The 27207-nt window shown below is 47.4% G+C and overlaps 1 protein-coding gene across 9 annotated transcripts in view; it reads right to left on the bottom strand.

Annotated features, from left to right (window-relative positions):
• Positions 1-836: 836 nt before the first annotated feature.
• Positions 837-27207, bottom strand: part of KIF1B (kinesin family member 1B) — a 120936-nt gene continuing 94565 nt past the window's right edge. For 8 of the 9 annotated variants that reach the window (XM_036228492.1, XM_016163590.2, XM_036228497.1 and 5 more), the window contains 17 exons: positions 26317-26435; positions 25880-25935; positions 23678-23786; positions 22371-22437; positions 21752-21836; positions 19797-19902; positions 14145-14259; positions 13289-13422; positions 12256-12317; positions 10737-10882; positions 10326-10565; positions 9200-9271; positions 8098-8219; positions 6541-6690; positions 6003-6195; positions 5689-5807; positions 837-5181 (listed from right to left, as the gene is read on the bottom strand). In XM_036228492.1, coding sequence (XP_036084385.1) covers positions 5139-5181; positions 5689-5807; positions 6003-6195; positions 6541-6690; positions 8098-8219; positions 9200-9271; positions 10326-10565; positions 10737-10882; positions 12256-12317; positions 13289-13422; positions 14145-14259; positions 19797-19902; positions 21752-21836; positions 22371-22437; positions 23678-23786; positions 25880-25935; positions 26317-26435 — 1938 coding nt within the window. In that variant the 3' untranslated portion in view covers positions 837-5138. The remainder of the gene's footprint in view (positions 5182-5688; positions 5808-6002; positions 6196-6540; positions 6691-8097; positions 8220-9199; positions 9272-10325; positions 10566-10736; positions 10883-12255; positions 12318-13288; positions 13423-14144; positions 14260-19796; positions 19903-21751; positions 21837-22370; positions 22438-23677; positions 23787-25879; positions 25936-26316; positions 26436-27207) is intronic. The other variant, XM_036228519.1, reaches the window with a different exon arrangement.

The following is a 27207-nucleotide window of genomic DNA, read 5'->3' as shown; positions in this document are numbered from 1 at the left end:
CTCAGAAGCTAAGCAGGGTCGGGCTTGGTTAGTACTTGGATGGGAGACCACCCAGGAAGACCAGGTGCTCTAAGCATAAAAAATTAAAAAATAAGGGATTGTAAGCTGACAAGGTCCTTATAATCTGTGAGGTCAACCAAGGGTACCTCGCCTAAAAAAAAAGTTAAGTGAACAAATAAAATGACGCCTCCTTCCCAGCCCTTCGTTCGGTCAGCTTTATTTTGCTCTGCGGCACTTATCCCTTGATGTAATTTGTGTACCGACCGGTCCCCACTGGAATGGCGCGGGGCGGGGCGGGGGGGGGGGACCACAAGTGCCAGGGCTGGTTCTGTTCCCCGGCGACCTCCCGAACCATGAGCCTCCGGCCGCACCATATGTGCGGACTGCATCGCCGCCTCCTGCCTGGACGCTGCTCCTCCCCTGCTCTCCGTCCCTCCCCAGACACCCATGAGAGGGGCCCCTGCCCCTGCTCTGCTCACAAGGCGGGCTTGTTAAATGGAGCGGACATGGTGACACTTTTGAACCCCCCGCCTCCACACAAAAACACCACCGCCACTACAGAATCGCCGGCAGGTATGGGAGCAGAGGCTTCAGGAGAAAAAAAGACAAATCCTCTACCTAAAATCGCCACTTCCATACTGGGGAGGAAAGCACTTTCTCAGAAACAGCACCCGCTTCCTGGTGACGTCATGACCGCTGTTCTGAACCATCAGAAAGGAACGCGAAGGTCACAGCGCTGTGACTTCCGTCCCAGGAACGAGCATCTTCGCGAGGCAAGAAAAACCTGTGTACGAAGCCCTCAAAGAGTGCCAGAAAAAACGCACGTCGAGAGCCTCTGATGCACTGGTCGTACCTTTATTATTTACCTCGTTCGCTAATGGTTCTGTGATGCAAGGTTACCATACACAGTTAGATAATGTCTGCATTGCACGTCTAAGGCTATACAGCAGAAGAACCAGAATTAGTACAAATACAAGAACTATATTTACATTCTGTATACTCAAGCTCCAAACATCAGGTATTTACATAATAAAACATGAAAATGAAAATCTGAAATTAATAATGTACATTGTTGCTAATGTGCTCGCCTCCTTCTCTGGGGAGAGATCAGTTTGCAAAGTCTTGGTTCGAAAAGGCCACTTATGCTTCACGGGTTTTCTTGTAGTGCACGAGGATGGTGACAAGGGACTCGAAACCTCAACAGACAAGAACTTCAGAGCCACAAAATCTAAGACGATGCCTTACAGGAGAGAAGGCTGAGAGAGTCCTCGGGTGAACTGAAGCCAAAATACGCAGCATGAAAAAAATAAACCGAACACAGGAAAACAACACACGACGGCCAGGGTCTGGCGAGAGACCAACCTCGGCGCGGACTTTCCATCTGAGAGGAGCCGTGTGGCTGCGAGTTTTATCATGAAATTTATGTCAACTCTGATTTCTTCCTTTAAACGATCAGAGGCTTTCTTAAGATTTTATGGGACTCGAATATGAATTTCATAAATGGCCTTTTGAACAACAAAAGCAGATGATCTCTCGGTTCACTAAGGAGACACAAGCCGGTACATTCCCACTTCACACAGCGATGGTCTGGCCACATGCTGGGTGCATCGCAGTGCGCACACGCCAGGGTCCTATTTAAAATACATTCGGCAAACCTTCTGAGAGCAGCGGAATTAGAACTGTTTTTAAGGAACAGGCTAACAATCACATTTTAAAAAGGGAACCGAAAGAACGAGAAGGACCCAAGCAGAACGAACGGTGGAACGAACGAGCCCTGACCCTCTGGGGAAGCCAAGCGGGCTCGGCGCGAGGCGACGGCACCGACAGGGGCCAGGCGCCCGGCCGCCCTCCTCTCCCCAGCCCCTGCGCAACTAATTACAGCTGTATAAATATACAAATACCTTACAAAATTAAATATCCCTGTAAATTAGAGAACAAGCAGCAGGCAACAAAGTCTTTGCTTTGAAACACGAGCCAGGAGAAGTCATTTCAGTTTTAGATCCCAAAAGACCTTTCCCAATGATTTAGCTTAGTCCTTCCTCTTGAAAGAGCTGGAAAAAATTCATTGAAAACATGAGTATCTCCGTAAGTTCTACAGAGATGAAGAGGGAAAGGTATATGTATCTATATATGTACATATGAAGTGAGAGTGGTTTCCTAGTTGGGAAAAATCACTTTCTCTCGCCGTCAGCGCGTTCCGACCACGTGCGGGGTTTCTGGTGCCCTCGGCTGCCGGGAGCAGCCCTTCCTTGCGGCCCTGGCTGCGGGCAGGGGCTGGCTGGCCCCGCACGGCCCGGCCTGAGAGCTGCCTGACCCCCAGGCGGGTGGGTGCAGGGAAGGGAGGGGGTGAGCACGGGTCTGTGTGGGCTGAGTCCACGCTCTGCTTTGGCAGGAGAGAGAAAGATGGGGGAGGAACAGGAGAAGATGATTAGCTATAATTAGCACTCACTTCTTAATTTAAGAGTTCTTTTTCTTTTTTCTTGCTTGTTTAAAGTAGTGCTTTGGGAAAAAAAATAAATTAAAAACCCTCAAAAAGTAGTTTCCTTAAAGGTTAAGTTCATTCCTCAACTTTCTTGCCACTCTGGCTTCAGCTAAAGCCTCATAAATAGTTCCTGTCATGAGTCCTTTCTGAGAGCTTCAAAGTAGAGATGGGTCTGTCTGAAAAGGGAACATCCACCCTGACACTGTGCGAACTCCAATTTGCAGATGGGGCCCTGAAGAAAGAGGGGTACCAAAAGGGGCCGCCTGTGCCTATCAGCCACCGCAGAGGCTCCTCGGGCGGCAGAAACACCTTCCGAGAACCCCGCTTCCTCACGAGGCCTTCTCACCTGGGCATGTGAGAATCCAGCTCAGCCTGTTCTAGTACCTGACGCCTCCAAAGCAAAGACTTTCCAAGCCACTTTTGTTTGAGTTAGAAGGAAAAGCCAAAGTCATTTCAGTGGGTCACATGATTTCTCTCTCCCTCGGCCTTCCTCACTTCGCCATAGACATGGAACCTTCTGTCCAACCTCCTAGCAGCAGCAGCATCCATGATTTAATTCTAAAAGCAACCTTGAAATTTCATCTTTATTTCCCTGAAATTAGATTTGATTCCAGTCCAGGAAGCTGTCTCTAAGCACCGACAGACCCTAGATTTGAGTATACACCAGAAGGGCATATTGTGTCCATCAGACAATGAAGAAACCTCTAACTACATTAAAAATCTTACATACCACTTAGAAAACAAATAACATTATGGTTAGTGACCTATGTTTTAAGAAGAAAAAAGTTTTTAAAAATCTACTAGTGTTTTTCTTGATCACTTTTCCGATAAGGTCACAGCCTGTGATTTGTGTCTTTTCTTCTATTAAGCTCTCTGTGACTCGCTTTTCCTCCTCTCTGCAGCCAGTTTTACTGGGTGAAGCTGGGGGCCCTCTTCTCAGAGACGAGCCCACTCAGCACCTGTCCTGCAGAGTGCACAGGCCCTCGCCCTTTGCCACCGGAAGCAAAGTCATCAGTCCCCTAGCGCTCGAGTCAGCAGCCTCAAGGCCAAAGGCCCTTTCTCCACAAAATGGGAGCGGTCAGATACTTTCCGAAATGCCTGCGAGATGGTCAAACAGGGGAGTGTGTGCAAGGGAAGTAAAGGATGGTACGAAACAACTCAAGTCGACCGGCGAAACAAGTCAAGTCAACGCAGGCCTCTTCCTCCACGTCGTTCCCGTAAAATTCACCGGCAGCTGAGAGAGAGAGAGAATCTTCCCAGCAGCCTCCCCTGTTCTGTCAGAGGAGGAGACTGACCTTCGGCCGGAGGCTCCTCCTTTCTCCTCGTGCAGGGAGACAACTGAGGAGGAAGCCAGACCAGGCAGACAAAGCAACAAAACACCGAGGCCTGGGCTCAGGTGGATCCTCTTTTCTGCCTCAAGATGTCCTTTCGTTTTATTTCCAGTGGTGGAAGGAGGCTGGTTTTAATCCTGGGATCCAGAAAGCAAAGCCTGCCATGTTCGCTTATTTTAGTGTAAAGGGCAGGCATCGCTGATGCTTTCAATTTGACAAGGATTATTGAAAATCACCACTGGCTTCAGAAAAGACTTCCAAGTTTATGCCTGAAAGCTACATTTCTTTAATCAAAAGAAGCTACAATAATCACAAGGTCATTCATTACTAAGCATCACCATGATTATAACAATGACCATCAGGTTCCTCATCAGAAGTGAAACACTGCCCCCTTGTGGGACATTTGTGTATGACACCGCACTAATTCCAAACTGAGCCACCGTCATTACTAAAGCCAAGAACAGACCTGAGAAACTCTGAAGGCTCGCCCCTGTTCCTACCCCATGAGAAAAACAGTCACAGTGAGCAACTGGAAACAGGCTGCCGACCGCCCGCCTTCACGGCCCACCGCCAGACCCTGCGATCCTTTGAAACCCACCAGCAATATCCTCGGCTCCTCCCTTCCTACAAGGTCAGCGGCAGCCACCGTCCCAGGCTGCCAAAAAGTCCTCTCTTCTCTCCGACTAACCGGAAAGTGCGTAACTGTGTTCTCAAGGAGCCCCGATTTCAGAGGCTACGCCCGTCACATTTCCAAGCTCACCACGACCTTTTCCCTGAATGGAAAACGTAGGGATTAGGGATGGAAAAAGCGACAGAAAGAAAAAAGGTAAGATTTTTCCTCTCAGGTTCTAAAAAGCCAGATGTCTCCTCCTTTGTCTCTAAGCCACCCAAGAAAAATTAAAGCGATATCACAAATATAGAAAAGAAGAAAAGAATTATGTTGTTTTGAAAAAAAAAGACAGAGCTGTCCAGAGACAGCGGCAGACACCAGGGGCGGTCGCCGTGAGGACGCGTCACACAAAAGGGAGCCAGAACACACTGAGGAAGAGTCTGGAGATTCGCCGGGTCCCCTCCGGGTTTCGTTTTTTTTGTTTGTGGTTTTTTCCCCCCTTTTGTTAGGCCACATGCTACTAACAAGATTCTCAGCACAGGAAAAAAGAAAGAGTACAGAGCAATGGCGATGGGGAACGGGAGCTAGAAAAAGTGCCGGACGAGGGGGAAAGTAGTCAAGCCACAGGATCACACACGAGAGCAACCGGCAAGAATCACGAGGAGGATGAGAGGTAACACTTTATCTCTGGAAGGCGAGTGGGGGCGCTCGGCAGTCAGAACTTCGGCTGGCTGGGGCATCTGCGGGAGAGTTTTGACCTGTGGGCGACACGGGGAGAGGCGGGATTAGAACACTGGGCCAGACGGTCCTCCCCCCCGGTCTTCCTCCGGGGTTCCCTCCCCAGACTGCTTCCTAAACTGCACTGCAGGCCCTGACCCGACAGGCTGGGCGGTGGTCTTCCCCATCAGCGGACCCTGGGACACAGCCCCTCCCAGGATCTGAGGCCAGGTCACAGGGCTGAGCACTGGCCATTAAGGTTCTCACAGTCTTCCCTTTACTCAGCCCACAGGCCCCAGCTGCAGACCCCTGAGAACAAAAAGTCAAAGCAGGAGACCGAATGGGAGCAAGTGTGACCGGTCTCCTTAGCTGCCCAGGACGCCAGGTGAACCCTCCTGGGGAGCGGAGGCCGCATCACCGCCCGGAACCACTTACACCCTGTCCTCCTATTTTAAACCTGTTTGGAGCAAGATTTCCTTCCCTGCTTATGCTGCTGTCGTCAGGACCGAAAGCCCGGAGAGGAGGGCAGCACGGGGACCACCTCTTACCGTATTGTGCCAGCAAGAAGGGGGTTAAAGGCATATAACCAGTCATTCATGTCCTTGTCGTTGAGAGCCTGCAAAAGGACCCCACGGTGCTTTGTGCACACGACAAAGGTGTTAGGCGTCTGAAAGAGACACAGGTAGACGAGAAAGTTAGGAGCAACGCGGACCGCCCTGCCGCATTCATGGGGATGACAGCGCTTCGCACTGCAGGCTCAGAGACCAGATACACAGGAGGCGCCGCACCACACAACAGAGCCCGGAGCTCAAAAAGGAAGGGCGCGCGTGGCGGTGAAAAGCCCAGGGAAGGCAGGACTGACCTTCACCATGGCCTGCTGGTCCTCGCTGTATTCCACCTGCGCTGTGGACAGGTTAATGATGCCACGCTCCACTGGGTCTTTGTCACTGTTATAGATGAAGACATACGGGCGACGGACCACAACAAAATGTTTAGCCCAGTTGCTGGAAAGCGGCTCCTTGAACTGCAGGTAGCCTTTCTTAGAAACCACTGAGCTAAAATGAGACAGTACGAGGGAGGTTAGTTTCTCACAAAAAGAAAAGTGATCGTGAGCTGAGAGGGCCAGCGAAATACGTCCCCCCAGGTCAAGTCCCTAGTATGAGCAAAACAGGCGAACGATCTGTTTGGCCTAGAACCTCATCTGCCAAAGTAACACAGCAGAAGAGCACGAGGCGCCAGGGAACGGGCGAGGCCGGGCGGGGGCCACCACGGCACGGCCAGGGCAGATGCTGGGGGCGCTGTTGCCCCGGCCCAGCTGCATCAGGCAGCGATGGAGACCTCGACACAGGCTTGCTGATTCGTCTTTTACACCCAGCATCTCTGGTCGATACAGTACTCACCCTGGTCTAATTTCTTCAATATCTGGAACAAGATTGAGGAATTCGTTCTTTCCCGCTCGGGCCAAATAGGGTGTTTCCACCACTGGGACGATCTGAAACTGCTCGAATTCTGAGCAGGGACTGGAGGCCCGGGAATTGGCTTCTGGGGTCCTTTGAAAGAGAGAGGTGGGGGTCAGAGAGCTTCGGTAAGGTCGGCGTGTGCTGCGTGTGGCCGTCTTGCCAGTGGCACGTGCTTCCCGGAGCAGTGGGCCCCGCGACGCTGGTTTCAGAGAGCTCGGCGAGAACAAGAGCGGGCGTCGGGAAACTAATTTCAAATTCGACTGCTGTCGCCCTTCAGAGGTCTGGTCACTGATGACCACGTCACTCAGTCCCTCTTCCTGTCCTGAAGCCCTCTGAACGGAAGTGTCTGGAGCATGACCTCATTTCCCTAGGTTTCTATTTAGTCCCGAGCTCACATGTAGGACAGCGGCTCTCAAAGCATGATCCTCTGGTGGGCGACATCAGCTGCACCCAGAAACTTGGTAGAAATTCACATTCCCGGGCTCCAACCCAGACTGACAGCATCGGAAACTGTGTGCAGGGTTCAGCCACCTGGGGGTGAACGAGCCTCCCAGGTGATACACACTGCGGACACTGCAGTCTGAGACCCTCTTCCCAAGAGACCGGCAGAGACAGTGACCGGGCTCCTGAGTGGCCGAGGGGCAGAGCTGCCGCACCGGCCCGGCCCAGCCCGGGGCTGTCGCGACAGAAGTGATCCCTGTGTCTGTACTGTCAGTTATCCTTGGAGCGCAGCTCAAGCCCAATTTACTGTGTTTCACCAGTTCTCAAACGCCCATTTTTAAAAATACCTCACCATTTTTCAAATTGGGATGCACCTTTCAGCCGATGGTATATCGCCTTACAGCTGACAATGCTTTTTCTTAGTGGCGCGTAAAGTCACGCCTTACACTTGCTGGCATCCTCGGTTTAATTAAATAACCGGTTGCGTCACTCCCCCCGTCACATCCAGTTGTGTCAGGGTTGGTACGTTAGACAGACGGCTGGACAGTAACTAGGGGGTGGACAGGTGCACATAACGAGTGGTGACAGGGCACGGGAGTCAGACGGCGCGCTGCGAAGAAGTGATCGTGGTGACGAACTCAGGGAACCTAGGCTAGATTTGTCTCTATTATTCTTACCGATATTATCTCATGTGTCCTCAAAATATTTTTTTTTCCATAAGAGCTTCAAAATATTTTTCCCAAGATGGGGCTCTCCTGTGCCTGATGTGACCGGGGAGAGGGCAGCGTGGGAAGGGAAGGGCGTCACTCCCTTTCGTTTGAGCAGAAAGGGCTCAAGAAGGGGAGCCCACGATCTGATGCCGAAAGTCAGGGAGACAGGCTGTCAGACGTCAGCAGCCCCTCCCCGGTCACGGTGGTATTTAGAAAAGGCTCCCACGTATTTCCGAATGCCCCCAGGAGGTGGTGCTGCCCTCAAGGTGAGAACCACCGAGCCAGAAGAAGGGGCAAGTCCCTTGGTTCTTAGATTAGCTTCTCTTGGTGACATGCGGGCACTCACTTCTGATCCACAGAGCTGCTCCTGGAGTCTACCAGCGACGGGCAGGTGGACGAGGGAGTGAGGGTCGCGCTGCTGAAACTGGACACGGAGGGGTCCCGAGCGATTGGGGAGACATCGGACAGCTGGAGGCACACAGAACAGAGCGCGTGAGAGGCGGATGACAACAGCTGCCTCTGCGGCAAGAAGCTTTGACCACCAGGGACCTCGCTTTCATAAGTCTTCTGCTTCAGGGCGATTCCAGAAAATAAGTTTTACAAACATTTTATGGCCTGAGTGTCACATTAGGAATCAAGATGTTAATGAAAGGCGCGAGGCTGGCTTTTTATATGGCTACTCCCCTCCTGCGTTAATTGAAGATCCTATCTACATGAGCGGAGCACTTAGAACAACAGGCACTGTTCTAAGAATACGGCAGAGGCTTTGACCTCCTGAAGCTTACGTTCTAGGTGGAAAAGGCAGACAATAAACCAATCACCAAACATGTTAAGAAGTGTCAGATAGCGATAAATGCTACTGCAAGAAAGGAAGCAGGGAAAGGGGTTAGAAAGTTTCAGGGAGCCGTTGGCTTTACACAGGGTGGTTAAGGAGGCAACGTTTGAATGGAAAAATGGAATGGATAAGAGAGCCAATCGTGGGAACATCTGGAGGAAGAGCATTCTGGGCACAGGAACCACAAGGGTGCAATGACCTTGAGGCAGGGATGAGTTTCCAGTACTTAAGAAACAGCAAAAAAAGTCAAGATGACTAGAATACGGTGAATGATATGGCAGTTCTTTGAAGTGTTCACTTCACTCTTCGTGGGAGGCAAGAGAATTTTATGCCACCAAGAACCTCAGGACTTCCTGTGCCCTGTCACACCATAACACATCACTCCCTACAGAATATTCTCTGAGGGAATTAGGGAAAAGCCAAAACAGTTCCCATCTGATAAGTACTCAAAGAGACATGGAGAAATTCCTTTATCTTCAGCAGTCAGTGTTCTGACTCAGAAAAATTAAATACAAGATCAGATATGTCATATATTCTCAAATAACCACGCTGTGCCCATCTCAAGCCATCTAAATGCAGCACAAGCCGGGGACAGGGAGTCCAAGACGCTTACCTTACAGTCACTGATGCTGCCGTGCACCTGGCTGAATTCTCGGTTGAAAGTGTGCGTGAGAAGCTGCAGGCACTAGGGGAGAGGGGGAGAGAGAGAAGCGTCAGTTCTCGTGGCCAAATGAAACCCCAGATGTGGCGCAGGAAGGGGCGTGCCGCAGAGATGCGGCCCAAACGGCTCTAGAAATTAACTCATAAGCACATGGCGAGGAAAGCCTGGTGTACCCCAGTGACGACGGTAAGTCACTAAAACAGCATCCTCAAGTCTACAAAAGTGAATACTGCGGACACCACTGTTCGGAAGAGCTTAAGAATGCGAAGGCTTCGCTCTCATTCTTGATTCTCCCTGGCACTGAAGGCGTGGAGACTTCTGGAAGGACATACTTTCCTAAATCAACTAGAAGACCAGTTATTCAATTATTGAAACGAGAGACATGAACTCCCTCTCATTTCTGTGTTTTGTTGTCAGCCGGCTGCTCAGACACCACCTGCCTGGGCATCGTCCTCAAGCCCCCGGCGACAGGAGGGCTGGTTCTACCTCCCAAATCTCTCCCGTGATGCTCCTTCCTCTTGGGCCCACCTAAAAACCCCACCTTAGTTAAACACCTTTATCATTTCCATCTGGATCACTGTAACAACGACTTCTGTCTCTAGTCTATCTCTTCACCACAAATCCATCCTCTTCACTGCTTCCGGAGAAGTCTTTCTAAAACATAAATACCTATTTAAAACATTTCCACATCACCACCAGGACACTCTACACGCTCCAGGGCAGTGCACAGAGCCTTCCCGATGTGGACCTGGCTGCCTCCTGTCCCTCTCCCCCAGGACTCCCTCATGCCAATCACACCAGGCACGCGGGCCCCACCGCGGGCACCCTGCCTCACACCACGCCGCCCTGCGCAGGCCTCTCCTCTGGCATCCGCGGGCTCCGCACATTCTCCGCCATTATATGCTTGTCACCCACTGTCTGTAAGCTTATTAAAGGTACAAACGGGGTCTTATTAATTCCGAAATCACAGTGTTAGCGCATGCCTTAAAACAGAGGTCCTTAAAGATGAAAACTAAAAAGCGGACAGACCAGCCCAGCCTCACTGGGAAAACACTCGGCCACGGGAAGGGGGTCGCACCTTGGTGGCCAGCTCCTTCTCTCGATCCACCAGGCTTTCGATGTCTGCTGAGTCGTAGCCGCTGCTCTCACTGGGCGTGATGGCGCTTTCAAAGGTGGTGGTTGAGATCTGAGAGGAGATGCTGGTGGAGGTGCTGAGGGTCCCACTGCTGAGGCTGGGGGACAACGAGTCGCTCAGGGATTTGGGGATGCTGTCACCAAGTCTCTCACGCAGCAGCAGGAAGTGGCGGGTTTTCTCCACCTACGAAGACCAAAACTCAGCAAACACAAAGCTCATTACGATTTTAACAAGTACTATACCTCAGGGTGACCGCAACCTGCAAAGCCAGGGTCACAGAGAGGAGGTGAGCGGGTGACTGATACTTTGGGAATCCTGCCCGAGTTGGTGTGGGCGGCCCTGGCCCTGGCATACCTCGTGCAGGAGCTCCAGCTTCTCCAGCTCCCACTGGTGCTCGAGGATGAGGCTGTCCCCACGGGGCCGCCAGCCGGCCAGGTTCTCCTCTCCCCGCACGTACGCCACTGACGTGTCCAAGATTTTTCTTCTCCTCCTCTGCATGCCTGAGACAAGGAGAAACGATCCTTTTTTTTTTTTTAAGAGAAAAATCCAATTCCAATTCTACCTAAAATTGAATCAGTAATTCACATGTATGACAAACTAAGACAGTTTGGTCTCAAGACACATGAGACTTTATAAATAAAAACTCATCCCTTTTTTCTGAAAGCAGCTCTAAATTGCTTTTAAAACTTGAGTGTTATGTTCTTTGACAAGAAGACTGCACAGAAGCTTGAGAAAATGCCAGTTATTATGTTCGTGAAAATGTACAGGAGATTAAGTAGTCTGCATACTATGATTCCAAACATATAAAAACGCACCTGTATGAAAAAAGTGGGAGGGGACTACACACCCGCACGTACAGACACCCACATTCTCGTAGTGCAGTCAGAATGGCAGATGACATATGGCTTTAGCCTCCATCATTTCTCATATATTTTAAAAATGCTATACTGTTTTTACATATAAAAAAAATAAATTTATGTCAATTTAAAAAATTCCTTAAGATACTATCTGGACACTATAATTAGCTGTTATTGGGATTTAAATTCATACTTGGTCTTTATTTCTTCATTTTTAAAAAATTTTTATTATTTTTTATGGTGACACTGCTTAAAGGAATCCCAATAAGTTTCGGCTGTATACTTTTACAGTAAGGCATATATATATTGACATTGTGTTCACCTCCCATACTTAGATTTCTTTCTGTCACCATATTATTTGACCCTCTTTACCCTACCTCCCTCCAACCCCAGTCTTGTTTTTAATCAAAATATTTCCTGTGTGCCCTGACTTTATTCCATATATGTTCTCTAAAATGATTCAAACTCACGTTAATCAAAATTTTTTAAAAACCCCACCTTTTGTTCATGTTCCAGTTTACAAACATAAAAATGCAAAGTGCTGCTTAAGGCCACTGAGCTGGAAAGGACAACAGAAGCCCAAAAAGACATCAAAAAGGACACAGAACAAGTCAACTTAATAATTTGTGTTTCCAGGGCACAGGAAGTTGAAATTCTAGTTTGACAGCACCTGCAAAGTTAGACTGCCAAGTTATCTTTGGGGCTAAGGTGGAGAGGGAAATGGTTATAAAGATCTCCAAGCCAAATTCATTCTAATACACTCGAATTTTTTATAATATTCCAAAGCCCAGTAACATTTTGTTTGATAAAAGTTTTTATAATTGTATTGTATGCCACAAACCCAGCAGTGTTACAACTCGGAAAAAGATAAGTCCCACCACCAAAATCCTGGTTTGTAAAATGTCTTGTTTCTAAGAACTTTGGTATCTATCCTACATGGGTAGGACACATTCCTGCCGTAATACTCCAAGCACATACAAAGACGGCCGTCACCGCCCCGATGCGCGAGTACTTACCTGGACTCCCTGTGTCTGCCATTTTGCATAAACTGAGTTCATAGATTCCACTGACTCGATTGCTGTTTGAATTAAAACAAACAATTCGTTAAATTTTTTCAGCATAAAACCAGGACAACCTCAATTCTCTCTACACTGTCTCCTCTGCAGGGACTGCAAGCCATCCTCAAACGTAACTATCCTACTTCTTTTCCTAGTCTGAACTTAAGAAGCATATTTTTTCCTACAAGGAGTCCGCTTTCATCTTAATCTTTTGAACATTCTTACTTTAAAAGGATGAATAAAAATGAATGAAAACCTAGTTTATAATTTAAATATAAAAATTAAAAATTTGCCTTTTCTTACTGCAAGACAGAAGATATTATGGGGGGCGGGGGAGTCTGACTAGCATGGAACAATAAAGATCCAAATCTGGGGATCATGTTTAGGGATACCTGAGTGCTGAACCCTCTACTATATTAGTAATAGTTTTTTTTTATGCCGAGTGGTGGTGCATAGGTATTCACTATTATTCTTGATGTACTTTTGCATGTCTTAAATACGAATAAATCTTTAAAATAAGAAAATCCCAATGGTAATCTGTTAGAAACAATGATGATGACATTAAAAACAAAATTTAGTCCCTATAAAACTGTTTTAGAAGTGTTCACCATGTAATTCTCCTTCTTTCATTAACTCGTCTATCCGTCAATATTTTGTTAAATGCCAGCACTCCCGTTACTGCATTCCAGGCATTAGTACCATAATGGTTTAGAGCAGGGGTCGCGACCCCCGAGCACCGGGGGGAGCCAGTGACGCTTCGTCTGTGTCTGCAGCCGCTCCCCAGCGCTGGCATCACGGCCTCAGCTCCGCCTCGGTCCTCTGGCATTAGACGCTCACAGGAGCACCGGCCCCTGGTGCCACAGGGTTGGGGACCGCTGGTGTATAGGCTGTAGACTAACCTTTCTTGACACAGCAAGCCAGGGACACCTAGTGCTCTGCTGATTCCACACTGCGCAAACCAACTAGAAGCTAAATTGTCTGAAAAACTTACGAGTCTGGCGACTTCGAGTAGCCACTGCCGAACAGGCTGCGCAGAGAGCGCGGCGGCGAGATCTTGGCGTCCCGGGAATAGAAGACCATGCATACGTCCTTGGTGATGACAGCCGGCTGGATGCAGTGATCCAGCTGAAAGCAGACGCGGGCGCCCCTGTCAGATGCTGACAGAGCACCTGACGTAGCGACAGGTGTGTGCGCTCCAGCGGCTGCTGGAGCGCTGGCCCCAGGCGTGGGGGCTGGGGTAGTTCAGCTCGCCCATTATTTCAACAGCAACTCGGCGGATAATGTGGGCAAGATGAGGTGGAGTTCCTTGCAGATGCATTTATTTTTCACAAGTTTTTTCAAAGTTTTTTTTTCTGTAATAAGGGCTAATACGTATTCCTTATGTGCCAATCGGTGTTCTAAACCCTTTTATGTGACATCTCAACAACTTTCAGAGGTGAATGCTATTATTACCACCCCTGATCGAGGCACAGAGAGATGAAGTCGCCTGACCAAGGACAGGCAGGCGGTAAGCGGCAGCACCGCGATGTGCACTCAGGCTGTTCGCAGAGTCTGTGCTGTTAGCCACTACTAGGCTCTGTCCACAGCTACAAAATCGGGAGGTGAAGTTTTCTTAAAATCACATATTCTTTGAAGAATGGTGATTAGGCTACAAAAGCTGAAACTATAATGCTAGTCATGTGACTTTCTGATTAGAGACTAGCAACGGAATGTCACAGAAGCAAAACAGTCTGCAGAGTGTAATAAGTAACTAAGGGCGTGGCGGGAGAGAGGAGGACAGACTCGGTCGACTGTCCTGCCCGCTTCCTGCTGGAACCTGCCAGTGGTCCAGGGCTGGGTTTCCTCACCTCTAGGTAGGCTGACAAGGTCATGTAGATCTTCTCTCCGTATGGTGTCACCCGGTTCAGAAGGAGGGAGTTATGCAGGGAGCTGTCCCACACGGCCTCGAAACGGTAGAAAGTCCTGAGGTCAGAAAGACAACAGGGAGTCATCCAAAAGCCAAGCCGCTTTAGTCTACGTGCTGTCGTGCTGTCGTCGTCAGTAATGCTATGGAATCCTGCGCCCATCGACACCTTCAATGTATTGAAATCTAGCAACGGAGCAGGACCTTGACCTCTAGAAGGAAGAGGTAGGCCCTTTCCTCTTGCCCGACCCGTCATCAAGGCGCACTCAGCTACGCTGTTTTTTTTGTTGGGGGGTGGGGGAGACAAGCCTGTTTCTTCTCTGCCTACACAAAAATAGTGAGCTCAAACGAAGGGATTAAGATGAAAAGGATAACTGAGTATGGGCAGAAATCAAAAAGAAAGGCTACGCTCTTCAGTCAGTCAACAATGGGAAGAGGAAGCGAATGCTCAGTAATTAGTAAGCTGTAGTCTCCCTATCACAATCTAGTCTTCTGGGCCTCAGAAATGTCACAAACATGTCTGCAGAATTAATGGAGGAGGCAGTATAAACAGGCGTGTTTAAAAAAAAAAAACAAAAAACCAAGAAGTTATTTTTAGCTGATGTTTCATTAAAAGAGAATGATTTTGAACACCAGAGCTAGCCAACTATTTGTCAGTTTTCCCAAAAATTCCCTTGAAAATCAATCTTACACTTAAACAACTAGACATTTGATTTAATAAGCACTCATAAAGTGTTTTTTTGAAGTTCTAAGTCCTTCCTTTTGTCTTGCTAGACCCTAAGTGACATGAAGCCGTCCAGTTCAGCAAGCCTCACCTGAAGCACCATCCTGAGTAACAGCAGTGTTACAGATCAGCTCTCACCTTCACCCCCGTCTCCCCTGAGACCCCCATAACAAGGGCCAGGGGAAACACCCCGACTACGCCAGCACTGTGGATGCGCCATCGCCGCGAGCTCTCTGCGCGCGTGATACGCCTCACAGGACTCAACCGGGAAGTTTTTACACACCTCAACCCCGGCCCGACATTCCCCTTACCCCCCCCTCAAATGGTAAGCTCACTGTTGCCGTCTCTTCTAGATTTCCTATGGCAAAAGCTGGCGTATCTTATCTTCAAACACATTTTCATGCTTCGTTCGCCAGAAACGATCACAGAGAAAACAACACGCTTCCCAAAGAACCACCCCGCCCCCTCCAGGTGCCAGTTTCGTGAAGCTGCTCACTCCGCTCTGCAGTCGCTTCCAGCCCTAGGTCTTCTGAAGAACCTGACACTCTCTCAAACATCTCGCTTTTGAGGCAGCGTGTATGGATCAAGGGAATTCTTTACAAAGACACCAAAGGAAAACAGAGACAACAAACAACCCAGAGACCCAAAAAGCAATCTCCTGAGCTCAGCAAAGAACACTTTATGCACCCAAAGCCCTGTTTTGGTCAAATCTTCATATTAATTCTAAGATGAGGTGGCGATATCCACTACTTCAGCAGAAGCCACCCAAGAGCTCTCTTGCCCGGAGACTCTCTTTTACTGTGTCCCCATGCTTGTTGAAGTCCCTGGAATGGGAACTACCTGTCACGTCACAAGGTCTGGATACACCCGTGCTGAAGGGAAACGAACCCCCTCTTAGAGGAGGGCATTTATGGACTTGGAGATACTAGACAAACAGCCCTATCGCTGCGGCCTGCAGTCGAAAATCGAAAATTGTAACTTAGGTTCTACGACTCTTTCAACTGAGGCCAACCTTTCCCATTTGTGTAAGAAAGCCTCTTTGCATTTCTGTTTTGGATTAAGTTTTCGCTTAATCTAAAGAGAAAATTTCACTGAACTTAGCTACACAAAAGAATTTTTGACTCCGTTAAAGTCTTTCTGTATTGGGGGAAAAATGTTTATTTTTGTCTTGTTTGGCGCTACGGAGGGAGACACGGCAGCACGCTCTTTTGGAATACCCAGCAAAGGTGACAATTATTGAGAGGTGGCTGTAACAAATCCAACCAAGACTGGTGAGAAATGTCAACTGAGTCAAGCTGACACGAGAATTTAGACCTAGAAACAGGGCCGAATCCTGAGGCACATTTTCCTCCATGGCTCCCACGGTCGTTAGGGAACGATCTCGAATGGATCGCAGTGTGTGCATCTTTTTAAAAAACATTCAGACATTCAGGCTGTACTATCATGTATCATTTTCTTCCTCCCCTAAACCAGCTAGAGAGAGAGAGATGGGAAGAGTTTCCTTCACCACCAAGTCAGGGATTTTTTTTCTATTTCAAAGACAATAAAAAAAAAAAAAAAAAAAAAAAAAAAAAAAAAACAGACGAGACAAGCAGCCCTGACAGGAGAAAGCGGATCTAAGTTTAAAAATAAACAAAATATTTCTCACAGACTCAGCTACCTAAATAGCTAAATTGGTCTCTACTACTGGGCAAGACAAAACAAAGAAAAAAGTGAACAATTATGCAAAGCTATACACACAGCGATAAAACTTTCAAGCTTCGACAGACAAAGAGCAGAAAACAAAGCCCGAGACTGCCTACGAAACGAGGGGAGTAACATTCTATCCTGTAATGCAGGAAAGGAAACCCTGAAGAGCCCCAAGAGTAAAATAGACAAATTTAGTAAATGGAATGAGAAAATGACATAAAATTCTACAAGTCATTTAAAAAGCTACATGTGAAACTGCACACACATCAGAAAAACCAGGGCACAAGGGTGTACGTAGCAGTAGGTGTCGCCCTAGCCCAGGTTTGCTGAGGTCTGCTCAGGTTTGCATGGGGAAACACGGAATTAAGAGAGCGGTCACAGCGACGTAAGACAAAAAGCGTTCTGATAAACTAGACTCTTTAAGTGCAAAAAAAAAAAAAAAAGGCAAACAGAAAATACCTAGGAATATCCTTATCAAGAAAGAGCCTGCAAAAACATAAAACAAAAAGCTTTAGTTAGTGCAACGAAAAAAATAAAAAGAAAGAAAAGAGAGAGAAATGCAGAAGAAAAAAATATATAAAAATGACAAATCTACTGTTAGGCAAAGTGAATTCAAGTGGACAATTAACAAGAGAACTCGATGCGACAGGATTTGGTAGAGGGCTTACAATGACATGGGCCCCCCTCCCGAGACAGTCAATTAAGGACAATGCCGGGCGCAGATGGAGTGGGGAGATCGCCTCTACTGCCATCCCTTTCGGAGGGGACTGAGTATCAGAAACGGTTGGAAGTTGCTGTGGAGTTAAGGGGACAAGTGAATCAGGTAACAAACGTAGGACAGGGAACCACACCCCATACCAACGTACGGAAAGTACGCACACGTAACACACCTAACTTGGAGCTGTAAGTTCAACTGGCAACATTAAACCCCAGGCGAACAGACTCAAAGCTCTCTAACTGAACTCCACTCAGCAGCCTACCACATCCTGTTCTTCACACCCTAAAACATACGGACCGACGTCTGTTCTCACTGGACATTCTACACTGGAGAGGTGCCTTACACGCCCAGACTATCCGCTCCGAAGAGGGGAGCTGCAGGCTCATCAAGTGTCAGCCGCACTTAGTCCCTAACCCGTTTATGCAGTTGGATCTATTATAATTAGCTAACTGAATTCAATTTAGGCAAATAGATGAGACGTGAGGACAAAAAAAAATTTTTTTTGTTTAGTTTGAAGCAAAAGTTAAATGCGAAAACGCAGTTCAACATTTTTAAAAGATTCGATAATGGTGAATTGTTTAAAAAACAGCTGTTAAGTTTGAGTGAGACTGATGTAAAAGGGAGAAATGATAAAATTTTAATGATAAATGATAAACAGTTTAAAAGATTTTGCACTTAGATTTTCTTCATAGGTCTACTTCTTGCGCCACCAAATTTAAAACAAAAATGTTTAAAGTGCGTGTCTTTTAATTACTCTTTAGTCAACTTTCTTGATTAATTGTCTACTGTGAAAGATAAGCTGCTTTTCACAAAGCTAAGTTCACCTCCCAAAGCATCTGAACTGCAGCTGGGCATGAATCAAGGGACTTTTGAAGGTTACCAGTGGTCCCCAACTTTTTGGCACTACGGACTCGTGCTCCTATGAGAATCGAATGCCTGGTCATCTGAGGCAGAGCTGAGGCGGTGACGCTGGCGCCGGGGAGCGGCTGCAGATACAGATGAAGCTTCGCTCCCCTGCCCGCCACTCACCTCCTGCTGTGTGGCCCGGTTCCTAACTGGCCGCAGACCATACTGGTTGGTCTACAGCCCAAGAGTTGGGGACCTCTCGGTTACGCTAACATAGGCAAGTTTAGCACAACCAGCATTTCAAGCAAACACCACCTTTCCCTGTGTATTTTGCTAAGTACCCTAGAGAAATTTAAGATAATATTTCTCATAGTTGCAAAGAAAGTGTGGTGGATGCCGGCTGAATATTCACCATAAATGTCCAGCAAAAGAGAAGACGCTACGGGGGGCTGGTAAGTGCTGACTTCAGAGAAACGGGATTGCTCGAGATTCTGCCCAGGCCAGGGCCGGGGAGGGTCAAGCAGCCATCTCCATCTCTGCGTCCCCTCGCCAGGCACGCACACCTTCTGTACGCCTTCCCCCTCCCTCCACAGCCCCTGCCAGCTCCTTTCAGGCAAAAAGCAGCCGTTTCTTTTTTCTCTTTCCTTGCAAAACTATAACACAAGGAAACAATGAGAAAAAATTAATCCTGGCCCACACTTTTATCTGTCTCTGCCTATTGTCTTATTTTTGTTCTCCCTCTTCCCAACCTAGATGTGAGCAAGTGTGTCAGGATCACAGAGAAGCAGAGAAGTCCTGCACTGCGGAGGCCACGTCCTAAGCCCATGTCGGAACACGCACACTTCCCAGCCCTGACTGAGCGAAGAAATGGAATCTCTGTGGAATCTCTGTGCAAGACGGTGTAACTCCTTCCTGGGGAGGGAGTGGGGCCCCAATTTATGTCCAGTCTGATGAGGGAAGTAGAATGGTTGTGTACTTCTGCATGGTCTGTCATCATTTGATTATAAAATGGAATTTTAAAGGGAATAATTTAAAATTAAAAGAAAAATATGATTCGTTAATTATGGCAGCCAATCTTGGTCAGAGGAGGTTATATTAGTTTGTCGCCTTTAGGCATAAATGAAAATGAAAAGCAAATACTGAGACTCCTCAGGCCCACACTGGCAGCCACGAAGACCAAACATGAGAGGGTTCACTATACCTGGGAGGTCGTTTCTAGGACACTTAGGACTGAGAGACCTTCTCCACAGTGACCACTTCCAGGAAAACACTTAGCCTTAGCAGCAATTAATTTGTACTTTAAAAATTTTTAAACCCCTGGATAGAGTGCTGAGGTTTTTTTCCCTGCTTTTTTCTCTTTCACTGTGTGATATCTACCCGAACTCCAAATGGTAGAGAACATTCTCACTCTGTGAGGGTCACTGATCACATATACATAGCTCCCATGACTTCTTTCCTTATTTTTGGAGAGCAGGGCAGGCAGAGGAGGAAGAAGGAATTTCTGAGTTGAGGAGGGAACTAGTTTCTCCACCTGAATGGCAGTCACTACTGAACAAGGCATCTAAGGTGTGCCAATCCGTCCACAGGGCTGACTGAGCGTGCTCCTCAGGGCGCCCCACCTGCTGGAGTTGTGGGAAGACTTCAGGTACTTGGCAGAGATGATATTTAGGGAGAGGATGGCATCAACTGCAGCTTCGTCCACCTCAGCTTTATTCCTAATCCGGCCTAGAAAAAATGAAGAAACCGAAACATGGGCATATTTAAAAACAAAACAAATTCATTCGGCCGAAACGAGCCTTTCAAACCTTTGTGTAACTTCGGGCGCCATGAGGGCCCCTTGGTTGACTGTACAATGGTCTTTCGTTCTTCTCCACATCCCGTCTCCCCCTTACTTCCCACACTGAATCAATTGTGCGACCTTATGATTCTTTGTTCGAAGAGTTTCTTACATCATTTCCATTGGATCCCCAACGTCGCCGCCCTGCCCACAAAGGCCGGCCCTCGCATCTGGAACACTGTGGTAGCACTGACCGGTCTCGGGCTGCTCACTTGCCCCACTTCCCAATCCATCCTATACTCCTCTTACACAAATTTCGTAAGCCGCTGCTTTCACCACTTTCTTCAAATTAACATGCGGGGATGTAGCATTGCACAGAGGTTACGAGCGTCGTCTCTGGGGCCGGACAGCTGGGTTCGAATTTCAGCTCCAATGCTCACCAGCTGCGAGGCCTGGACACATTGCTCAACCTCTCTGAGCCTCAGTTTCCTCATCTGTCAAGTGGGAATTATGATGCTTCCCTGATATGATTGTTATGAGGAGTAAATAAATATTTTTAGAGCTTTGAGAAAAGCACCTGACACATAGTAAGTATTATGTGTTTATTAAAAAAATAAGCAAATAAATCATAGTTCAGAGAAGCCTAAGGAACTGTTGCCTCTGCACCCCTCCCCTGCCCCTTCTAGTCAGAAAGCATGTCTTCTGTTTTAAGTAATAGTGTTCCACATAAAAATTAATTTTGAAAAAGCCTGACATCACTGCCCCAGATAGGAGAGACTATAATCTCCCTTCCAGGGTTGCTAATCCAGCCCATGGACACCTAAGGGCTGTGTGGACAGGATGTCCATGAGCCTGAACGGGGAAAAAAGTTGCAACTTTATTTTCATGAACCTGTAACGGAAATTTGGTATTTCCTTCCATTATGAAGGGAGGGGAAGAACCAACTGGAGAATCAGCAGTACCTATGACTCTGTCCCCAGTGGAAATCACAGATGTTTTCAGGTCACACTAATGTAAAATATATTGACATTCAGCACTACTTTGAAATGATAGAAATTCAACCTGCTACTTATTTAATGCACCAATAAAGAAGAGCTTAGACTACAGATTTGTTCAGTATTTTAACAACTGTGTTGCAACATTATTAGTTCCCTTCGTAATCCTAGGTACTCTGTTTTTTACATTTAAAAATATAATTCTGATGCCTCCCCACTGTCAAAGAGGTCAAGGCACTAAAAGGCTCAGAACTTGCCATGCCATTCTAAAGCTCACACTGTCAGCCGAGTTTTTCCTCTCACTATGCCTTAGTTTAATTTCTCCACTCAGGCCATGGGTTTCTAGCCATTTCCATTTGCATTTAGACATATTACCCAAAGTGACTGCACATGCAGAAAACCAACAAAAAGAAACCACCAAACGAAACCCCTCTCATTTTTCCGGGATCTACTCGGATCCTCTCCTCCTGGGTCCTTTTTGCTGTGAACTCTCCTATTACAGCTCTTTCTCGCTGGTCTTCATTCTGGTACTTATTCACCACACTGCTTTGTACACGCACACACTGTCTCTTCGACTGAACTGCAAGCTCACAAAGAGCAGAGACTTCCAGCACAGAACCCTGCCCAGGGTAATGCAGTAAAACAACAGTTGCTTGAATAATGTATCCTAATGATGGAGCTGAGAAAAAAAGAGCAGTTGCAAACTCGAGGCCTCTGTACTCCCCAGGGCCTGTGTCTCCAGCAGAGTCACGGCCCCCTCTGAAAAGCGTGGCTGTGTCCCCAGCCAGCGGAACGTACTCACCTACCACCAGCTCACGGACATCCTTCCAGTGCAGCTCACTGCCCTTCTCGTGGATGATGGTCATCGTGATCCTTCGCTGGATCCCCTAGGTGACAGGGTGGTGCAGCAGTTTAGCTGGGGCGACCTATGACTTCCTCCTGTTTGTTGTTTTCTGGATTGTCATACGCATTTCTGGGCACTCACTGAATCTACGCTTGGTTTACCAAAAGGGGACCTCTGTTTCTACATTCCGGGGCTGGGTTTTCAGTCCACTGAAACCTCATCCTCTCTCCCCATTTAGAACTGTTGGCTGTGAGAGTTCCCAAACATAATGAAAGGAAAACTGTATAAGATGACATGGAAGCTGCAGGAATTACAGTAATTGAATGAAGCACTTTTTCAAAATGGCTTTTCTAAAATGTATTTATATTAAAGCAAGAATATATATTTATATAAGCCAAGGTATGAGGAAGAAACATTAAAAACAAACACAAAAAAATTTTTAAAAAGGAGAGGACAACGTCCGCCCACCTCCAAATCCCCTTGAAATAGGAAAAGCAGAGAATCAGAGTCGCGTTTCTTATTCTAAACTCTTTTTTTGTGTTCTCTCCTACGCTCCCTTTTGCTCCCCCATTAGTACCTGGTGAAGCAAAAATGTCCCCTGGCAGGGCAAGCCCGCTGTATGGTCAACCACAGCTGGGATATACCTACAGAGACAGAAAGGCAGAAGACAGAAGTCAGGTCGGGTGCTCGCGCTAAGGGCCACTTCGTTGGCAAGGTCCTCCCCGGCTGCTGTCGCCCCCCGTGGTCTTCGATTTTCTAAACTCCAATCACGTCCTTCTTACCACTCGCATTTTAATGACACAGTCATTTGTACCCAGTGAACCTTTTCACGTATCTATGGCTCATCTCAGCCCCCTGCATAACGGATATTCCATAAATAATGTACAACTGCAATGGCAAGTGTGAGGACACAAGAAATCATTTCAGATTCTAGATCATTTTATACGAATGACTAGAAACTATTCCTTAACTACCTCTCACTCATGACGCATGTTATAACCCTATTATAGATCTGTCTATGGAAAATCAAATTCTTAAAGCGATGTCTCTATTGACCACTATATACAGGACCAACAGAGCCACGCCTCGCACATGGTAGGAACTCAACAGATGTTTCAGGCGGAAGCACGAGGGCGCACTCGGCACTACACACAGAGCGTCAGCAGGGTAACCTTACCCCCTGCCCTCAAGGTAATGGACACGGCCCCCCTTGCTCTGTTTCAGGAGGGGGATCTCTTTCATTTGTGCTTTTCGAAAAGCATATATAACTATAAATAACAATCACATTCAGAGGAAGCTATACTAAGCTGACGTTGATCACTCTGATCTAAGATAGTGGTCCTCAACTGGGGGTGATTTTTTCCCTAGGGGTCATCTGGCACTGTCTGAAGACATTTCTGGTCATCGCGAGTGGAGAAGAGGTGCTACCGGCATCTAGTGGGTAGAGGCCACGGTTGCTGCTAAATATCCTCCGATACACAGGTCAGGCCCTGACGACGGAGAATTACCTGGGCCCAAACAGTGCCAAGGCTGAAAACTCCTGGTCTGGGGAAATACTCTGCCCCCTAATCCTGTCCCTGAGATTATTAATACAAGTCTTGGCCATATTGCGTGTGACGTGCTGTTGATAAACCCTCTGGGGAGGCTGTCCTCCCTCCTAATAAAGCGCCAGTCTCCAGGCCTTTGCTGATGCTAACGAGAAGGCAAATTATTATACTAGTCAGTTCTCCGACAACTCGAAGAACACGAGACCACAAAAATTCAATTCAGAACTGGAATTTGACAGTGACAACGATTCATGAATATGAGAAGAGAGACTCAAAATTACATTTGCTCAGTTAGAAAAACTTTGCCTTATTTAAAAATTTAGAAAGTTGGACTTACTCTCCTGTAGGCTCCAATTCACTGATCTCAAACCAGACCAGAAGGTCATACTTGCTCATGCTCTGGCCAAGGCTGGTTTTGCTCATGGTGTTTAACTTGGTGGCTGGAACTTTAAAAAGTTTAAGAAAATGTCAAAATCTGATCCTAGTCTACTCAGTAAAAGTATAAACTTCTCTAACATCAGTCTTCAAGGACACACTTGGGAAAGGTGAAGAAAGTCAGCAGACAGATTTCAACACAGGAGACCCCGAGGAGCTTCAACATCAACTACATCAGTACCTCTAAATTCGGAGAACGAGGAAAATGGAGGACAGCTTCCTCTCTCTCCACAAACTACCCAATGACGAGAAAACAGGTTTCGTGCAGAGTAAGCATGCTCACGAAACCATGAAAAACCTCCTTTAGGCTCTGGCATTTTGTGGCGCACAGAGCATCATAAACATGTGGGACAGGCAAGGTGGGCGGCATCTGCAAGTCACGGCTTGGGGCGGGGAGGACAGACCCACCCGCTAACCCCGCGGTTCCTGACCCCCCCTGCATAGGAGTCATCTAGGGATCTTAAAGATGGCAAAGCACAGCCCACAGCCCAGGCCCACTAATCACAATCCCCAGGGGTGGGACCCAGCCATCCAGGCACTCCAGTGTGCAGACACTTTTGAATACCACTGGTCTAATCTCTAAATACAGGATTCTATATATGATCTGTGTTTATGCATTTTCTTTTAAAATTCCATATTCTTAACTTTACTGGGTTTTTAGCCAAAAACCCACTTATTTGCAAAAATTTCAGATTCTACATGGTGGGCACTTTGAAACACTACTTAGAAATTCTGAAACTTGGCAATACAAAGAGGGGTCCCCCTGTCAGGACTTAGGAGCACTGGAGTGAGGGCTCGGTGACTTGGGGTCTAATTACTGCCCAAGCACTCATAGCTGTGTGACTTTAGTTGAGTCATTTAACCTCTGGAAGTCTGTCTCTTCACCTATAAAATGTAGAACATAATACTTAGCCTGCCAGCCCAAAAAGGCGTGACGGGGATCCGCCAAAACAACATATCAAAAGGGGTGCTATGAATCACGCGGTGGCATTATTCATGGGCTCCACAAGAGCTGGTGGCACTAGTTAAGAAGGAAACAGGGTTAACTGATTCCGGTGGTCGTCTAAGGGTCAGACAGCAAAACCAGACGGTAAAAACAAAACGGCAAAAAAATAAAAAACCCAAAAATCAAAAAAACCCCACCTGCTAGTAAAAATCTGTAAAATTAAAACTGCTATTGCAAAGAATTCGATGAACAAATACAGGGAGCCTATCACCCGGAGGGCGATGTGAAAGGGGCCCCAGGAGGGAGGGCGCTTCCTGAGATCGCTCTGATTGCTCGGATCTCAGGATCTCAGGATTATGACATGATTGTGACAACGTGCCGAACTCTACATTCGGCTCGAGCAGCGAACAGAAAGGTCGGTGTCTCACACACAGACGCCCGGCTTGAGGACAAGGCCCTGAGGATGATGGTTCTATGTCTAAGGCAGGGCTGGTTTAGCTACTAACCATCTCGTTTAGGTTCCCTCTCGCTCTGGCAGCTGGGAACTGGCGGGAAAAGAAAAGGCGGCAAGGGGTCCGCCCCATCCTGGAAGGTGGCAACAGCGGAGGACGCGAGCACACTGGCGTGCTCGGAAAACGTGTCCAGCACATGCACATTCACATAGCCAGATACGAGAAATCGGATCAGCTCAATCTTTCTCTCATGGTCTGAAGGCGGGATGGAGGTGACGAGTACAGAGGTGGAGTGAGCGGAGGGTGGGGTGGGAAGTGTGGCAAGTGGGCGATGAGGAAAAGGACGAAAATAAACAAAGAGAAGTCAGAACAGGATAAATGAACATGCAGAATAAATTTAATATGCAAAGCAGTGCCCAGTCACCTGACAGTTAAGGGAGGTTACACACAAAGCGGAGAGATTCAGGCACGGGAGGCTCGTCTAAAGCTACAAGACGACGACCAGAGAACTGGCAGGAAGAGAGAGCCCTCTTGCTTCTCATTTTAAATCGGGAGCCACAAAATCTAGTTTCTGCTAGGTACGAGAATACGTAAGGATACAGACAATCGGACCGGGAATCAGAATATGATTTTTATAAGAAAAGTCATTCAGAATGAGAGAGGTATTCACGGAGAATATCACGCGAAGAACGCAGCCTGAGCTCACCTGGCTTGGACAGTGGCATGGGCGGAGGGAAGAATCGTCGAGACGGCTGAGGTGGACTGCAAAGGAAGGAAGACAAAGTTCTTCAAGACTAAAGAGAGTCCCACGTTGATTTAACGGCACGTTTAAATCATCTTTAGACACAGACCGTTTGGACTTTCAACTCTGACATACTATCAGATACCAGACATACTCCCCTGCAGTAAAACTGAGGCTAAGACATTTTACTAAAAGTCCCCTTCTAAGTCCCAGCTAACACGTGGAGAAAATTTTCCCGTTAACACTGATCCTGCCGTCGTCTCAAAGCTCCCATTGTTGTTCCCCTCAACAACTTCCTTGGTAAATAAAACTGTTATTCAGTTGTCCTTACCCCTCAACAGATTTCTTCCTTTCCGCCAAGTGACAACAACAGTAACAACAATGACGGCAACAACACAAACCTGTTAAGCTCCTGTCCTTGCAGGTGAAGCGGGTGCTGCTGATAATGTCCAAAGACCTCAAACACGATAGGCTTGCTTTTGATATATTCCACAAAGGATTCCGTGACCTCCACTGCAATCTAGTAAGAAATAAAGCCAAGCTTGAGTAGGGGAAGGTCTATCATAAGAAAAAGACACATTTTTGCTGCAATCAAAACGTTAGCACGTTTGAGTACCCAGTAAGTGCTGGGTGTTTTAGTACGCAGGCCAGGCCTCCCACACGAAATACAGGACAGGGGCTCCTCTCTGGTTTTCATTCTGAAGCAACTTTATGGAGCTTCAAGCATCCAAGACCCTCCATCATCTGTCCCAACTGACCCCTGGGTTTCCCCTGCTGCCCTTCGTACTGATTGTTTCAGCTTGATCAAACTGACTCTCTCCTCTGCTGCTACAGCCCCGCCTGCAGGGCCTTCCCCTATCTCCATACTTCTAATCCATTCCTAAACTTCGAGACCCAGCTCAAATAGTAACAATGATAAGAAAAACATGACTGACCCATGCTAGGTACAATGCCGAGTTTGACCTGCCTTTTTTTATTTGTACTGTATCCTTCAGGAAGTTCCACCTCCTTTTCCACCCAACCGTCCACCCCCAAGGAAAAAGTAACTCAGAGGACCTCTCCGTGGATGGAAATAATTTTCCTTTCTCTCTACTCCCACTGCATTCAATGAACACCTTTCTACTGCCTCTGTATCTTGTTCTACTGTTGTTTAGACAAGCGTTTTATTTTCCTTATGAGAACCATGAGCTCTTTGGGGACATAACCACCTGTGACTCATCTGTGCATCCCCAGGGGTGTCGGGCACACTCCCTGTGCACAGTAGGCAATCGACGATTATCGAGCACACACAC

The sequence above is a fragment of the Rousettus aegyptiacus genome, unplaced genomic scaffold, assembly GCF_014176215.1.
Source record: "Rousettus aegyptiacus isolate mRouAeg1 unplaced genomic scaffold, mRouAeg1.p scaffold_m13_p_1, whole genome shotgun sequence".
NCBI classification, from domain to species: Eukaryota; Metazoa; Chordata; class Mammalia; order Chiroptera; family Pteropodidae; genus Rousettus; species Rousettus aegyptiacus.
Note: the sequence above shows the minus strand (reverse complement) of the source record. Positions and strands in the feature narration are given on the sequence as shown.